The sequence below is a fragment of the Physella acuta genome, unplaced genomic scaffold (assembly GCF_028476545.2).
Source record: "Physella acuta isolate Inbredline_101_S28 unplaced genomic scaffold, ASM2847654v3 ptg000367l, whole genome shotgun sequence".
In the NCBI taxonomy this organism is placed as follows: Eukaryota; Metazoa; Mollusca; class Gastropoda; family Physidae; genus Physella; species Physella acuta.
Window position 1 is genome coordinate 550,567 of NW_026731886.1, and position 17,151 is coordinate 567,717.

General features: G+C 41.3%; 2 protein-coding genes across 12 annotated transcripts in view; one reads left to right on the top strand and one right to left on the bottom strand.

The window, feature by feature from the left end:
• The window catches only part of LOC131941622 (uncharacterized), a 28,166-nt gene extending 26,733 nt beyond the window's left edge, over positions 1–1,433 (bottom strand). For 2 of the 7 annotated variants that reach the window (XM_059300979.1, XM_059300973.1), the window contains exons 1-2: positions 1,247–1,427; positions 9–152 (exon numbers count right to left, since the gene is read on the bottom strand). The gene's annotated coding sequence lies outside the window, so the exon portion shown is untranslated. Of the gene's footprint in view, positions 1–8; positions 153–583; positions 741–1,246 lie in introns of those variants that run through there. The other 5 variants (XM_059300977.1, XM_059300976.1, XM_059300978.1 and 2 more) reach the window with 5 other exon arrangements.
• A 4,284-nt stretch (positions 1,434–5,717) lies between these two features.
• On the top strand, positions 5,718–16,543 carry LOC131941623 (SPRY domain-containing SOCS box protein 3). 5 transcript variants are annotated; one of them, XM_059300982.1, is made up of 4 exons: positions 5,718–5,834; positions 8,913–9,655; positions 10,828–10,995; positions 13,341–16,543. In XM_059300982.1, exons 2-4 carry the CDS (start codon positions 9,283–9,285, stop codon positions 13,598–13,600), a joined length of 801 nt encoding a protein of 266 aa, XP_059156965.1. In that variant the 5' UTR covers positions 5,718–5,834; positions 8,913–9,282; the 3' UTR covers positions 13,601–16,543. The 5 variants fall into 5 exon arrangements, with proteins under 5 accessions (XP_059156965.1, XP_059156967.1, XP_059156968.1 ...); XM_059300984.1 differs by lacking the exon at positions 5,718–5,834 and adding an exon at positions 5,889–5,908; XM_059300985.1 differs by lacking the exon at positions 5,718–5,834 and adding an exon at positions 6,003–6,021.
• The last annotated feature ends 608 nt before the right edge of the window (positions 16,544–17,151 follow it).

Here is a 17,151-nt window from a genome sequence, read left to right on the forward strand (position 1 = left end):
CTAAGCACCTTTAAGAGAGGGTCGCCTCCCCTGTTATCAGCACCCAAATGTTGTTTCTGTACATCTTAATCACAAGCTTCTTCTGTAACAGGCAGAAGAGGTGTATACGGTGGGAGTTTGAATCATTAAGCTGAAGATCTCATGATAGCAAGCTTGAAGAAATAACAATCACAGGGGGATGAGCTTCAATTGCATGTCACCATTTTTTAATTTAACAAGTAATCCAATGAAAAATCATTCAGATCAATTGTAAGGATTTCAATATTAAGTTGAGAATGCGAAATAAAATAGAATTAGAAGCAAGTGTGACATCATTTTTCTTCCCCACAACAACTGTTCTAACTCAATTTTTGTTTTCATAGATTTTTAATTTTCTAAATCCACCAGGGCATTATAGTAGAGAGGGGGGGGGGGGTGTCTTAGCCATATCTTTCACCACAACTATACAATTCCCTCAACAATGCGTTATACAGAATTATAAAGAAAAAAGTTCCAATATTTAAGACAACCAACACATTTTATAACAAAAATCAACACAACAAACATGCGAATAGACAATTTTGAAGCAGAAACTGTGGCTTACTACTAAGTTACTACGGTATTTGGAAAGATGGAAGCTCCTTGTATTTACACATTAAATAACTCACAGTTGTCTCAAACACAGTTGTTAAAAAAAAGTTCATTTCATATAGGGGCCTAGGCCCTAAATATAATATAAATATGATATAATAATATAGAATCTATACTATACTATATACTATCGCCTAGATTACCGCTCCAACTAGCCTAGGGAAGGCTTTGTGAAGTTTGTCTAGATCTGTCTAAATAAATAAAATACTTAGATTCTAATGGTATTGTATGTAGTTTACTCAGTGTAGTAACTTCTTAATTTAATAATTACTATTTACTAAGGCATACTAATACTATAAGTAATATTAAGTATAATTCAATTTATTTAGTTTAGATTTGGGTCTTTTACTTTTGCCTTTAAGTTGCTGAAGTCATTTTGTATTTTATAAGTCTAGCCACCAGCCACAGTAACCAGTGGCAGTCTAGCCTAATACTAGTAAATTAAATCATAACATAAATCATAAATGAATATGTAATAAAATGGGGCCTATAGTATGTCTATGGCCTTGCCTTAGCCCGCTTAGTCAGTAGACTACATTTGACTAAAATCATTTTAGTAAAAATAGTAAAAATGTTAGCCTATATAATAGGCCCTCTATACTCACTATAGTGTGACTATAGGCCTAGATCTAGATAATCTATGTGTTAGATCTAGATCTAGTCTAGATCTAGTTTAGATCTCTAGTAGATTCTTCTAGTGTTATTTTAAGAGGATTATTTAAAATTTCAAAGTTTAGTCAATTGAAAACCAATAATCTTGTTTTACTGCCGTGTTTGCTACTGTTTACTATTGTAGAAAAACGATGATCTCACTTCCTGACTTAGAATTTAGATAAACATTAAAGCGGGAGTGGTCTCCCCTATACGCATTTTTTAATAATTCGTATAGAGTCCTTTCATATGACGTCACGTCCGTTCGTGATACCTACGCCCGCCGCCACAGTGGTGTACACAAGACGTAAACACAATCAGCTGTTCGCCAGCGCTGGACGTGTTCACCAGCGCTGGACGCGTTCACTGTATGTAAAGAACCGCACCCGCGGAAAAGGAAAAATACGTTAAAAAACTTGAACTCTTAGGAATTGAAGATCCTTATACTGTTATTGACAGTTTCGTATAAATAAATATGTGGACAAAATTTCTAAATAAAAATACTGTTAGTAATACTGTTTGCGTTTAGAGTTAAAGTAGCCGAATCTGATCAAATGCAGTTCTCGATACTTTGTTTCATGTAAGGACAGTAAAATAATAAACTTCATTTTAATTATAAAAGATAACTATTAATAAAACAAATATGCTCGACCTTCACAAATACTAATAGTAAAAGACAAAGTCAAAAGTAATATTATAGGCTAATAAGAATAACAAGATCTAATAGTAGGCTTATACCTGGCTCCGCTGGGTAGACATAGAATCTAGAATCTACTTCTTTACTTAAATTTAATTACTTTAGATCTACATTCGATTCAAAATACACCCATAATAAATCAAAAGTAGTCATAATAGGCCTAATAAAGCATTTAATTATCTCTAAGATCTAAAATCTCGCTCTATTATCTAATCATTTTTTTAGCAAACGAAATTTTCTGAAATTGAAATAGATTATATGACTAGACTTAGATCTAGAATCTGCTACTTAAATTAAATTGTAAAAACTTTATACAAGCATGTAGTTGATATTATTGTAGTAGAAGGCTTTAATAAATTACTAAGGCCTACCTACTTTGTTGTCTTTTTACAGCAATATGTATCTGATACTGGACTGAGTTTAATTAAATTCAAATTCATATCTAGTAATTGGTCTACTAAGTTTTTGTAGCCTAGTAGTACAATCTAGATCATACCAGCCAACAACAAATAACCACATTATTATTATTAGGTTAATGATTAGGCTAATATTTTTTTTAAATCCACTGTTTATAAAAGAAACAAATCAAGCTAGAAACATTATAAGTGAGATGGTTTAGAATAATAACAATGGACCCAGTCTACAATTGATACAATTGCAGGTCTACATAGGGCCTACAGTCTAGTAGTTTACAGTAGGCACCTAGTGTGTAGCTAGTATACTAGTGTGTAGCTGTCCAGAGTTAAGATTCTTAATGCCTTAATGCTTTCCCCTGATAAGCCGTGTGTGCTATAAATGACATAACATGACACCGAGGTGAGAAGTGTTGAGGGGAGAGCAGTGGGACTTTCCCCTTTGTTCTCCCTGCTGGTCAAAATTATATAAGAAATACTATCTCTGTGGGGCTGGGTATCACGGAGGTGAGACATTTTCAGGGGAGGGCAGGGCAGACTCCTCTTTGGTTTTATTGTGGGCTAGATACAGGTGGGGGCAGCCATCATGACGGTTGAACGTCAGTATTAATGTGTCTGATTACTTCCCTGCTGGATTATAAGGGTCTTAAATTGTATAACATGCTACCCAGATTGGTTATTACCCATGGATTATATTAGCCGTTCTAGTGTGGGTTTTGTAGGAATTAAGTGGTCTCACGTTTGCTACAGTAGATAACCTCTAATATATTACTGCATTTGATCAGCTTCGTCTACTTAAACTCTAAACGCAAACGGTATTACTAACAGTATTTTTATTTAGAAATTTCAGCCACATATTTATATTATCCACGAAACTGTCAATAACTGTATAAGGATCTTCAATTCCTAAGAGTTCAAGTTTTTTAACATATTTTTCCTTTTCCGCGGGCGCGATTCTTTACATACGGTGAACACGTCCAGCGCTGGTGAACACGCCCAGCGCTGGTGAACACGTCCAGCGCTGGCGAACAGCTGATTGTGTTTACGTCTGATGTACACCACTGTGGCGGCGGGCGTAGGTATCACGTGATTTAGGTCACGTGTTTGCAAGGACTCTATTACGTCATAAAAAGCATTGAGCACAAAATAATAATCATTAAAAAAGTTTTTAAAAACCCACGTTTTCTGATTGAACTAAAAAGTAGAAAATAAATACTATACATCACAATAATGCAAGCGATCACTCTACTATAAGCGATGAAAAAGGTGGGGCGCCGAAGTAAAAGTTATATTACTATTGATTAGATAATACTATTGACTTTTATTAAGGAGCTTGTAGAGAGTCAATAGTATTAGAAACTGTAAGAAAATCACGGCGCCCCACGTTTTTGATCGCTTATAGTAGAGTGATCGCTTGCATTATTGTGATGTATAGCATTTATTTTCTACTTTTTAGTTCAATCAGAAAACGTGGGTTTTTAAAAACTTTTTTAATGATTATTATTTTCTACTTTTTAGTCTTTGTCTGTTTGTTTGCATTAAAATCTTGCTATCGATTTTATCTTTTCACTTTTTTTTTTGGGTAAACGAAGACAACTCGTAAAAAGACAACTCGTAAAAAACACGTTGTGTGAATACGTTACTGACTAGAACACATAGATTTTAACCCGTGTCGAGTGGGATAGCAATCGTGTACCCAACCACTCGACCATATCGTCTCCCCACGTTTTTACCACAACTATATAGCGGTCTAAAATGCTCAATAAAATGTTTCCATGGATCAATTTAGTAATAATAACAATTGAATATTCTATTGTCATCCAAAACAAAGCTTCCCTGAAAATTTCAGCGCGCTAGCTAACTGGGAAGTGCCAGAAATTTCGATCGCAAGATTTGATTGGAGAACCGGACGCGAAAGCAAGTTAAAGAAAACGTGGGAATAAACTCGCAGTGTTTCTTCCAGACCTTTGTTCCTGAGGCATAGCGAAGGGGGGGGGGGGGGGAGGACGACGACACATGTCCCCGGGCGCCTACCTTAGGGGTGCCAAAGTGGATTGGAAAAACGAATTGAAAGTTTGAGAGGGAAGAGGGGGATGCAAATCGAAAGTTTGTCCCCGGGCGCAGGGAAGGGTCGCTACGCCTCTGCTTTGTTCTCCGGCGGTTGAGTGTTTGAAATTTTCGGGGAGAGGGGTGTGGATTAAAATTTCCGTGACGGGGGGGGGGGGGGAGGGGGTTGGGGCGGACTGGTACAAGCATACATATATTTTATGTATATATTCTATTTCGTTCGGGGGGGGGGGGGGGTGTAGGCGTTTTTTCGGCTAGATACATCTAGATATATCAAGCGACTGCCAACAAAATGGGATCCGCACAAAAGGCCGACATGGATAAAAGGCTGACACGGTTTTGTCGGCCTTTTGGCTGTCTGCCTTTTGGCTGCCGGCCTTATGTCGTGTCGACCTTTCGGCTGTCGGCCTTTTGACCGTGTGGGCCATTTGTCTTGTCGGCCCTTTGGATGTCGGTCTTTTGTCCTACACCCCAACAAAATGACGTGAAGATATACAAGAGGAGTGCCGTCACCTAGAGGCGCTGAAATGGTGTTACACTTGTTGTAAAAGCTCATTTTCATACAACAGACTTATTGATGTAGATAGTTGCAAAGACTGATTTGACTGTTCCTAAATCAATTGTTAGCATCAATTTAAATACCGTTTAAGCTGAAGTGTGAGTGGCAATGGTCAGTGACCGACAAAACTCAAGCGCCGTTTATGCCCGCCTTCCTGCCAGCGAAAATCGGAATGATTTTGACCAGACTGGTGTATAGAGAAATCTTTTATCACATAAAAGAACCCATTTATAAATGTGTAGGCGGGAGACCTATCAAATCTTGCCCTGATAAGCCCCCCCCCCCCCCCCCCCCCCCCCCCGCCACGATGCAAAAAGTGCATGAGCGAAAAGTTTTGATTTTATTTTGAAACTTTCAAAAAAATCGTAAAAATAAAAGAAAGAATCCATAGAGAGCTAATCTATATCATTCCTTAATCCTCATTGCCCCCCCCCCCCACCCACCTCACACGACCCCTCTGGCCCTGATTGCCCCCTTTCACCACCACCACCCCCCACATACAACCCATCTGACCCAGATTCCCCCCCCCCCCCCCACACATACAACCCATATGACCCTGATTGCCCCCCCGCCCCACATACAACCCATCTGACCCTGATTTCTCCCCCCCCCCACCCCCACATACAACTCAGTTATTTCACTGTCTGTAGCATCCCATCATGACTGGCTGCTCACGTGCACAAGGTAGTGCGCGCGATCTCCCTGTCTGGCCTAGTTTTGCCGGCTCTAGGTGAGCACATTTTTACCTGCACCGTGCATCTAGGTGTGTGCTCATAGCTCAGCAGTCGTCTGCTGGTTGTACGGCTGGTGGGGGGAGGTAGGTTTTGTTCGATTGAATATTTTGATGTGTGGAGGTAGGTTTTGTTCGATTGAATATTTCGATGTGTGGAGGTAGGTTTTGTTCGATTGAATATTTTGATGTGTGGAGGTAGGTTTTGTTCGATTGAATATTTTGATGTGTGGGGAGGTAGATTTTGTTCGATTGAATATTTTGATGTGTGGAGGTAGGTTTTGTTCGATTGAATATTTCAATGTGTGGAGGTAGGTTTTGTTCGATTGAATATTTTGATTCAGGTCTGGCGAATTCGATTTTGTGGTTAACTTCTTCAAATAGGTTTGGTGAATTAGATGTTGTCATTACTTCTTTAATTTGAGGTTTTTATTCAGGTTTGGTGAATGAGATCTTGTCATTATTTCGTTAATTGGAAGTTTTGATTCAGGTTTGGTAAGTTATTTATTGGTTTATTTGGACGTGGAAACAGATCTTGAGGTCTTGACTGGTAAAAACTGAGATGAAAAAAGTCTGGAAGAAACACTGATTGGTAGACAGAGAGGCTGTCAGATCGACTGACACACACGCCTAGGTATTTGATGAGGTGGGGGACGGCTCACACTACACCCACTGGGGTGGGGGATGGCTCGACACCACCCACACCCACACTTGTAAAGCTAACCAACTCATTTCTGCCACATGGCTGGCTATGTCCAACCTCAGGTAGACTTCCTGACCTTGACCTCCATCTGCAGAACTACTGAATCAACAAGCTAGCAGGATATGAACGAGCCCACTGAATCTCTCATCAACTGCACGGCTACACAATCAAAGGAACCATTTTCCTTTAGACCAGGGGTCTCCAAACTACGGCCCGCGGGCCAGATGCGGCCCGCGATGTCCTCTCATCCGGCCCGCGGAGATCTTTTTGTCCACGGAAAAAGCGTTTGTTGGTTATGGCTGAGGAACTTTGACCAGAAAAATCAAAGACATTTCTGGAAGAAACTGGCCCCCGAACTGAAGATTGATAGTTAATGCGGCCCTCGGACTGAAAAGTTTGGAGACCCCTGCTTTAGACCCACATTCAAGCCGCACAAACTAGAGTTGTACGAATAGAATCAGGGGAGTTAACCAGTGGCTCCTGCGTTATACAAGTATTATAAACATTGATAAGGGTGCAGAACCATTTATAATACTGGATATCTCGTCTCCTTCTTAAAAACTTCATCATTTGAATTAGTTTTAAAAGATTTAAATCAGAACCTACTCGAAGATCCTCTAACTTTTAGAGATTTAAATCAGAACCTACTAAACCTCTAACTTTTAGAGATTTCAATCAGAACCTACTAGACCTCTAATTTTTAGAGATTTCAATCAGAACCTACTAGACCTCTAATTTTTAGAGATTTCAATCAGAACCTACTAGACCTCTAACTTTTAGAGATTTCAATCAGAACCTACTAGACCTCTAACTTTTAGAGATTTCAATCAGACAGTATCAAACAGCTAGTGGCAGTATCAAACAGAGAACAGCTATAGTGACAGTATCAAACAGCTAGTGACAGTATCAAACAGAGTGGCAGTATCAAACAGCTAGTGGCAGTATCAAACAGCCAGTGACAGTATCAAACAGCTAGTGGCAGTATCAAACAGCTAGTGACAGTATCAAACAGCTAGTGACAGTATCAAACAGCTAGTGACAGTATCAAACAGAGTGGCAGTATCAAACAGCTAGTGGCAGTATCAAACAGCCAGTGACAGTATCAAACAGCCAGTGACAGTATCAAACAGCTAGTGACAGTATCAAACAGCCAGTGACAGTATCAAACAGCCAGTGACAGTATCAAACAGCTAGTGGCAGTATCAAACAGCTAGTGACAGTATCAAACAGCTAGTGACAGTATCAAACAGCTAGTGACAGTATCAAACAGCCAGTGACAGTATCAAACAGCTAGTGGCAGTATCAAACAGCTAGTGACAGTATCAAACAGCCAGTGACAGTATCAAACAGCCAGTGACAGTATCAAACAGCTAGTGGCAGTATCAAACAGCTAGTGACAGTATCAAACAGCTAGTGACAGTATCAAACAGCTAGTGACAGTATCAAACAGCCAGTGACAGTATCAAACAGCTAGTGGCAGTATCAAACAGCTAGTGGCAGTATCAAACAGCTAGTGACAGTATCAAACAGCTAGTGGCAGTATCAAACAGCCAGTGACAGTATCAAACAGCTAGTGGCAGTATCAAACAGCTAGTGGCAGTATCAAACAGCCAGTGACAGTATCAAACAGCTAGTGAAAGTATCAAACAGCTAGTGACAGTATCAAACAGCTAGTGACAGTATCAAACAGCCAGTGACAGTATCAAACAGCTAGTGGCAGTATCAAACAGCTAGTGGCAGTATCAAACAGCTAGTGGCAGTATCAAACAGCTAGTGGCAGTATCAAAAAGCTAGTGGCAGTATCAAACAGCTAGTGGCAGTATCAAACAGCTAGTGGCAGTATCAAACAGCTAGTGGCAGTATCAAACAGCTAGTATCAGTATCAAAAAGCTAGTGGCAGTATCAAACAGCTAGTGGCAGTATCAAAAAGCTAGTGGCAGTATCAAACAGCTAACTTCAGATAGCCGTGACTGTCTGACCTGACGCGCTGATCAAAGAGTTGCCTGTGTTGCTGTGTCTATCGATATCAGCAGACGATGACACAAAGAATCCTGTTAGTTCCATGTAGGGCCTGATGCCGGTTGCTAAGCAACGAAATGCCCCCCGCCTGTGGTGTATTGATCGCTTACCCCAGTCGCCCCTGTCGCGCGGCTAACGGTGAGCAGTCGTGTGTAGCTGGGTGCTCACGCAGCTCGTGTCACACGTCAGGATGTGGGGGTGAGTCCCCGGCAGGCCAGCCCATGGTCGTGTGAGCTAGCGATGTTCTTGGTCGTGTGAGGTAAAGATGTTCAAACCTTAGGCCTTCAACACACTGTGTTCGTATTGCGATATAAACAAATAGTTGTACTGTGTTTTATTAAACTCATGTGTCAGTATCGTGTGTTAAAGGATGTTTACCTCACATTAGATATGCGTTGTTTGTGTTGCTCTTTGTTATAAATGTAACCTTTTCTCTGTTTCAGACCGCGGTGATGGCGGGGCTCACAGGCTGTGGTGATGGCGTGTGGCTCACTGCCATGTGGCACCACTAACCAACGTTGTTTAAAACTTTGAAAATGTTGAAAATAATTCAGGGAGTTGGTTAATTCTAAACAAACCGTTAGCTATAGTCTATTATTCTTGTGGTATTTTCATGGTTTGTTGTGCTGGCTAAATTACGAGACTTGACAGAGTTTGGGCACTCATTTCTAACACTCGTGTTCTGACAGAAGTGTTCTGACAGAAGTGTTCTGACAGTTGGTTCTAGCTGCCCAAAGTCTGGCCAACAGACATCTGAACCTAGTCCGCTATTAGAATCAATTATCTGGCACTTATCGAAAATTGGGCAGCCACATGGCACCAGAACCAGTCCTGGCCATCTGCATGCAAGAGGTCAACCCACAGGAGGACGACAGCTCAGTCAAGGTCACACAGCCGGACAGTCACGTGATCCTTGGCAAGCTGGACATCAGCTGTAGCGCCGGCTGGAGCTGGAACCAGCTGGACAGCTCCACCAAAGTCTCAGTCCTGGACGACAAGCTTGGGGTAACCTTCCACCCCCACTGGAGCAATGGAACAGCCGGGATCAGGGCATCCGAGCCCCTGACTGGTGAGGTCAACTACTGGGAGATCCAGGTGGGGGAGCGAGTCTTTGGCACCAGCCTCATGTTCGGCGTCAGCACCCCCCGGGCCAGACTCGACACTAAAGAATTCAAGAACTTGCTGGGTAGGTCAACCCTTTGTATTATTCACAGAATCAATCAGGTCAACGTCGTTACCTTTCGCACAGTATTAATTAGGTCAAATTCGATATTCTACTCACAGTATTAATTAGGTCAAATTCGATATTTTACTCACAGTATTAATTAGGTCAAATTCGATATTTTACTCACAGTATTAATTAGGTCAAATCCGTTATTTTACTCACAGTATTAATTAGGTCAAATTCGATATTTTACTCACAGTATTAATTAGGTCAAATTCGTTAGATTACATGCTAGGCCTATTTTGTTTTAGCATTTCATTTTGATACTGTGTGTGTGTGAGTGGGGGTGGTTGCTGGGGGGCTCAATATATATATATAACCCTATGTACGAATGTCCATCAAGTGATTTTACAACAAAACATCGGATGTAGGACTTAAACAAGTATGCAAAATAAATGTAAAAGCTCTTGATAAGCTCATATATTCTTTACATTTACTCCCCCCCCCTCCCGAACAGACACCCCTCCAACCCGGACAAAATAAAATATATCAATTGTAATTATACTTTAACCAATCTTATAATTAGTTGCAACCTCCCCCCCCCCCCCCCCCCCATATAACGTGTTGGTGGTGAGATGAATAGAACCTGTACATAACGTGCTAGCATGAGATTATCCAGATGTTACATGAGATTATCCAGATGTTACATGTGGATATTGGGCGTGTGTCAACCATCGACCCCAGCACGTGCTGTAACACGGGGAGGGGGGGGGGACACGCGCGCGATAAGAAAGATTTTTTTTTCTTTTGTTGTACTCACGGTGCGAGTAAATGGCCGCCACGCGCAGGGTGAGTACCACGTGACTATCACAGACTGGCAGGGTAGCTGGGCCCCGAGGGCCGATGGATGGCCACCCCCGCCCTGCGAACTGGTGGGGGACGGGGACTTCCACACACACATACGATTTGTGTGGGGATATTTGGTCAAACCCTAATGGTCTGAGCACCGTGACAAGACGATATGTACATCTGCTCGTGTCCAGAGCTTTAAGGCATCAACCGGTGTACGCCCCCCCCCCCTCTCAAAGTTTAAGTCCTACGTCCGTAAGTTTCAAGTAAGTTTTCAAAAGTGATTATTACACTGGTACATTACCCCCCCCGCCCTACAAACTGTGTGACTATTGTTACTGCAGGTGAAGACGCCAACGGATGGGGCCTGTCACATAAAGGAAGGCTGTACCACAACGGTGTCTCCACGCCCTACTGCGCGCCCTTCAAGGAATACACCCCAGTGTTGGTTGGTGTCCTGTTTCACCGTCTCAAGGGGGAGCTGAGCTTTTTCAAAGATGGCGTCAACCTGGGTCAGTTCAAATTAAACCATTATGGATAGTGGGGTCAGGCAAGAGGGATGGTAACGTACCCTATGGGGAGTGGGGTCAGGCAATGGACAAATTTCTTGGCATTATTTGAGACAGTTTTTATTCAAATGGTCCAGTCTATTGGTCCAGACTATTGGTCCAGTCTATTGGTCCAGTCTATTGGTCCAGTCTATTGGTCCAGTCTATTGGTCCAGTCTATTGGTCCAGTCTATTGGTCCAGTCTATTGGTCCAGACTATTGGTCCAGTCTATTGGTCCAGTCTATTGGTCCAGTCTATTGGTCCAGTCTATTGGTCCAGACTATTGGTCCAGTCTATTGGTCCAGTCTATTGGTCCAGTCTGTTGATCCAGTCTATTGGTCCAGTCTATTGATCCAGTCTATTGGTCCAGTCTATTGATCCAGTCTATTGGTCCAGACTATTGGTCCAGTCTATTGGTCCAGTCTATTGGTCCAGTCTGTTGATCCAGTCTATTGGTCCAGTCTGTTGATCCAGTCTATTGGTCCAGTCTATTGATCCAGACTATTGGTCCAGTCTATTGGTCCAGTCTATTGGTCCAGTCTATTGGTCCAGTCTATTGGTCCAGACTATTGGTCCAGTCTATTGGTCCAGTCTATTGGTCCAGTCTGTTGATCCAGTCTATTGGTCCAGTCTATTGATCCAGTCTATTGGTCCAGTCTATTGATCCAGTCTATTGGTCCAGACTATTGGTCCAGTCTATTGGTCCAGTCTATTGGTCCAGTCTGTTGATCCAGTCTATTGGTCCAGTCTGTTGGTCCAGTCTATTGGTCCAGTCTATTGGTCCAGTCTATTGGTCCAGTCTATTGGTCCAGTCTATTGGTCCAGTCTATTGGTCCAGTCTATTGGTCCAGTCTATTGATCCAGTCTATTGGTCCAGTCTATTGGTCCAGTCTATTGGTCCAGTCTATTGGTCCAGTCTATTGGTCCAGTCTATTGGTCCAGTCTATTGGTCCAGTCTATTGGTCCAGTCTATTGGTCCAGTCTGTTGATCCAGTCTATTGGTCCAGTCTATTGATCCAGTCTGTTGATCCAGTCTATTGGTCCAGTCTATTGGTCCAGACTATTGGTCCAGTCTATTGGTCCAGTCTATTGGTCCAGTCTATTGGTCCAGTCTATTGGTCCAGTCTATTGGTCCAGTCTATTGATCCAGTCTATTGGTCCAGTCTATTGATCCAGTCTATTGGTCCAGTCTATTGATCCGGTCACTTTGTGATGTGACCACAGTCTGGAATTTATTCATGGTAGGCTACCAGAGTTTCTTCCAGGCATCTCTTCGGGGGCGGGGGGGGGGGGGCTGAGACCCCCCGAAGAAAGTCTACCGCCCCCCCCCCCCCCGAACGAGAAAAAAAGTCTGGAACACTGTAGGCTACATAATTAGCGCAGCTCTATAGGTGGAACAAAGCCACACAAGCCGAGCTGGTGTGTGCAGCCATAGTACTCTCCCCTAGTCCTGAGAAATGTCAACACGGTAAAATGGACGCATGATTTGTTTGTGACCTTTAGAACAAGTTCATTTCTGTGTAATGTCCTTTCCAATGTCCATGGACGTGACTCAGGCAGCAGCAGATTTGTTCACAAGGCTGGGTGGGTGTGTATGGAGGAGGGAACTGGGTGGGGAACAGCAACTCAGTAATTTTACACCAGTCGGCTACCAGAATCTAATTAGCAGTTAATTAATGATGTGTGAATCACATAGGCTGCCACCAACGCTGTGAACCCCACTGGCAGGTTTTTTCACACATTCTTTCCCGATATAAATTTATATATAAATTCTTTTTTTTTTGGGCGATGGGGGGGGGGGGGGGGGGGGAGGGCCAACTGTCTAGTTAGACATGGGTAGATAGTAGACACATAATCACACTTTACGAACACACTAAACTCTACAAAACCACACACACACACACACACAAAACAACTCTACAAAACCACACACACACAAAACAACGCTACAAAACCACACACACACAAAATAACTCTACGAACCCACACAAAACAACTCTACAAAACCACACAAACACCAAGTCCACACAAAGCCAAGATGGGACGGTCTCTGAAGTTCGACTTTGAGGCTGGTTGACTGTCGGTTGTGTTATGCCTCCACCAACTTCCTTGTCAGTTGAAACTGCTACAATCTGACGCACATTATAATGCATGTTTTCGTCAAGTTCCTTGGCAAATGAAAAAGTTGCTCCCTAACATAAGCTGATGAAAGCAAGAGTCCAGACAAATTGAAATCATAAATGTATCCCCGGTAAACCATAAGGATGAAATCAAACTATCTTTTGACCATTGCCCTTTGTGTCTACAGGTGTAGCTTTTACCGGCATGAGCAGTGTCAAGGACGATCTGTATCCCACCATCTGTTCTACTGCTGCCAAGACAACCATGGCAGTGGGCAAGAGGCTAAGGTCATTTCATAACCTCCAGGACAGGTGTCGACAGGTCATAGTCAACAGAGTAAAGAGGCGGGGGGCCATCGCTAGCCTACCTCTGCCAGGCAAGGTTCGAGATTACATAAGCTATGGTATAACACAAGATTACATAAGCTATGGTATAACTGGCCACTAGATTACATAAGCTATGGTATAACTCACCACTTGATTACATAATGAATGGTAATGCCACATCAGTGGTAGGGATGGACAGCTGTGAGCTAGTGTGAGTGTGTATGATGTCAGCTTGTTGTAACATGCGACATATTTCACGTTCATCAACCTACCATCCACTGCCATTTGTACTATTGACTTCCTGTGGAAGTATCATCTTTTTCATAATTGTATATAAAAAACCCAAAGAAAAAACCCCACCTCATTCTTAATGAGCGCTTGTAAAAAAAGATCCCGTTAACAAAAAGTAGGTCAGCCGTAAAGTGGCTGTAAATCAAGATGGCCGTGCTAGTCGCCGCTGTAGCCCGCCATGTGGCAGACGATGACGTGAAAAACAACAGATGGATGGCACGGCAGGAAATCGATACTGAGAAAAATCGATACCGTGAGTTGAAAATAGCCTCGTTCCCATAAGTCTATTCTCATGAGGGTTTTTTTTTAAATTTATTTTTTAAGGGATGGAACAGTTTGGGGCCCATTTCAATCTTCACTAAAGTTTTTTTTTTTTTAAATTTCACTAGCCCAGAGCTGTAGAATCGGATTGTTCGGCGAATTAGAACCAGATGAAGATTGACTTGGTGGGGCGGCGCGACCCTCTAAAAGACACACATCTCCTTAGTTCAATACTAACTAGACTAAGTTTATTTCGTGTTGTGCTGCCCACCAGCCCCTCCCAACTCCTTACCGTGGGGATCATTACAATTAACGCACACAATAGCACGCGGGTTACTCACGCACGGCCCGACGTCTGCACGTGCGGTTGCCACGCGCGGCTTTGTACTAACGGGACCAGGTGCTTGTAATCCCCCGCTTTGTATCCGCTCTATCGTGCAACCTGGCACATTATGGCGACAGTCAGCCACACATAGCACTAGCAGATCTTACACGGGGGAAGTTGAACATGGTGGGGGGGGGGGGGTCATCAAATGTGTGTAACCCCCCCCCTGATTATAGTCATTATATGGCCTACACCCTAGAATAATTTTTTAAAATAAATTAGTCACTAATGTAATGTTTATAGTTGGGGCCATTATGGCGAAATTAGTAAATCACATTATTTTTAGCAAATTAATTCCAAGATTATATAGCCTACTTTGATCAACGTGTAGCATGTCAGTGTAACGATCCACAAACATATTTTTAAACTGAGAAATCATTATATTTCAATACCACAGATAACACATCACTTTCTTACCCCCACTAAAGTCCGCCACAATTGACCCCGGACATTGTCCAGAAAATATTTCCAAGAATGCCCCAGCAGCCAATGTATTTGTGTTTTCCCTTTTGAGCAAGATTTGTGTTGCTCTTTTATTCATGTACTTGTGGTTACCACAATCGGATGAGAAACTCTAGTCAACCCTGTACATAGTCTGTACAAAATGTGTACAATCGTGTACAGAACATCCATTGATTCATGTTGCTTTCTTCCTCACCATTCACTTTTCTTTTTATTTGACCAAAAAGTTGTGAAAAACTTCCAAATTTTTCATCAACTATTAAGTTTGTATTTCAAATTGACAACCCATTAAATTTGGTTTACACTACAGACATCATTTGTTGACACATGATGTAGGGGAGGTAACTTGTCAATATTTTTGAACCAAAACTCTAATGAATTAGTGTTAGTTAACAAGATGCTAAAACAATTTTGAATATTTTCCTGTACATAACTGTCCCATCATACATCACCCTGAAGGCGCCAAGGCCGGATTCGTGCAATATTGTTGTATCATAAGCCAGTAAACTTACATCTGGTGTATTGTAATCTTAGTGAATGGGATGTGCAAGTATTTTAGTGATGTAAATAAGATGTGCAAGTATTTTAGTGATGTGAATGGGGTGTGCAAGAATTTACTGATGTGAATGGGATGTGCAAGTATTTTACTGATGTGATTTTGACATTTGAGAGCATTATTTTAGCGTGTAAGTGATGTTGAACTGACAGAATGATGGTCCTGAACGTTGATTGGATAATTGCCATGGTTACAGAGAGACTGACTGAAACATGCATGAATGGAATGAGATTTGACATGAACTGTTAATTATTTAAAATGATTCTACTAATTATTTATGGCCGGAACAGTGCAATAAAAAAACTGTGGCAAGTCTGTACATTGATTAATTGCTTGATGTAATTATTGATTACTTTAATTTATTTTATTATATTCACAAGTGATGCAAAGGTTGTGTTGATTACATAGATATTTCTAAACAGTAGATGACAACGCAGCTCTAAATTAATAATCTCGCACATTTTTACAAAAGAAACATTTCGTTTTTACAATTATTACATTTTGATTTAACCAATTTAATAAGGCTATTCAAAGTACAATTTAATTTTAGTATAAATTATTAGTTAAAAATGTTTTTTTTTTTAATTTAAAATTATTTATTGTATACATAAATTGATGTTGGTGATTATACTTTTTATGTATATTTTTATTTGTATGTGTACTGCTGTAAATTGGAGGACCCAAAATCTCAATTGTGAAAAGTTTTATGTAAATATTTTTGTCTTTTGATTGCTTTTCTCATACGTTCAGTGTTGTTTTATTTCAAATTATTATGTAATCTGGATAACTATAGCAAAACAATATTTGGATGACACCAAAAACAAATGTTGGCTCAAAGTTCTATTGTCATACCGCATCAATTACATTGGTCAGTGATGGCAGACTAATTGGGGGTAGTCATTTCTAAAACACCAATTTTATTTCAAGTAACTTGATTATAATAACTGTTTATCAAACTGTTTTAAATTTCTAAAGAATCAAACATAAATATATTGGTACAATGATAATATTTAGAACAAGTGAAATTCTTATTCTTGCTTGTCTTGGATTTTTAAAAAGAAAAGTTAAAATAATATTTGGCAAGGAAATAAAGTTTTTTGAAATTACTGTGTTTTTTTTTTTTAATTTCATTAACTGAGAATTGTCAATTTATTTTGTGCCATAAGGTCTGCTGTGTCTGGCTAGCTGACCTTGAACTGAGGTGACATGCAGGACGTGGTGAGTAAAGTCTGGTGACACACTAGAGGTGACACACCAGAGGTGACATGCAGGACATGGTGAGTAAAGTCTGGTGACACACTAGAGGTGACACACCAGAGGTGACATGCAGGATGTGGTGAGTAAAGTCTGGTGACACACTAGAGGTGACACACCAGAGGTGACATGCAGGACGTGGTGAGTAAAGTCTGGTGACACACTAGAGGTGACACACCAGAGGTGACATGCAGGACGTGGTGAGTAAAGTCTGGTGACACACTAGAGGTGACACACCAGAGGTGACATGCCAGAGGTGGCAGGAGTCATGGGTGTGAGGTATAATGAAATGGTTGCAGTCAGCCTAGACATGACTGCACATGGGTGTGAGGTATAATGAAATGGTTGCAGTCAGCCTAGACATGACTGCACATGGGTGTGAGGTATAATGGTTGCAGTCAGCCTAGACATGACTGCACATGGGTGTGAGGTATAATGAAATGATTGCAGTCAGCCTAGACAT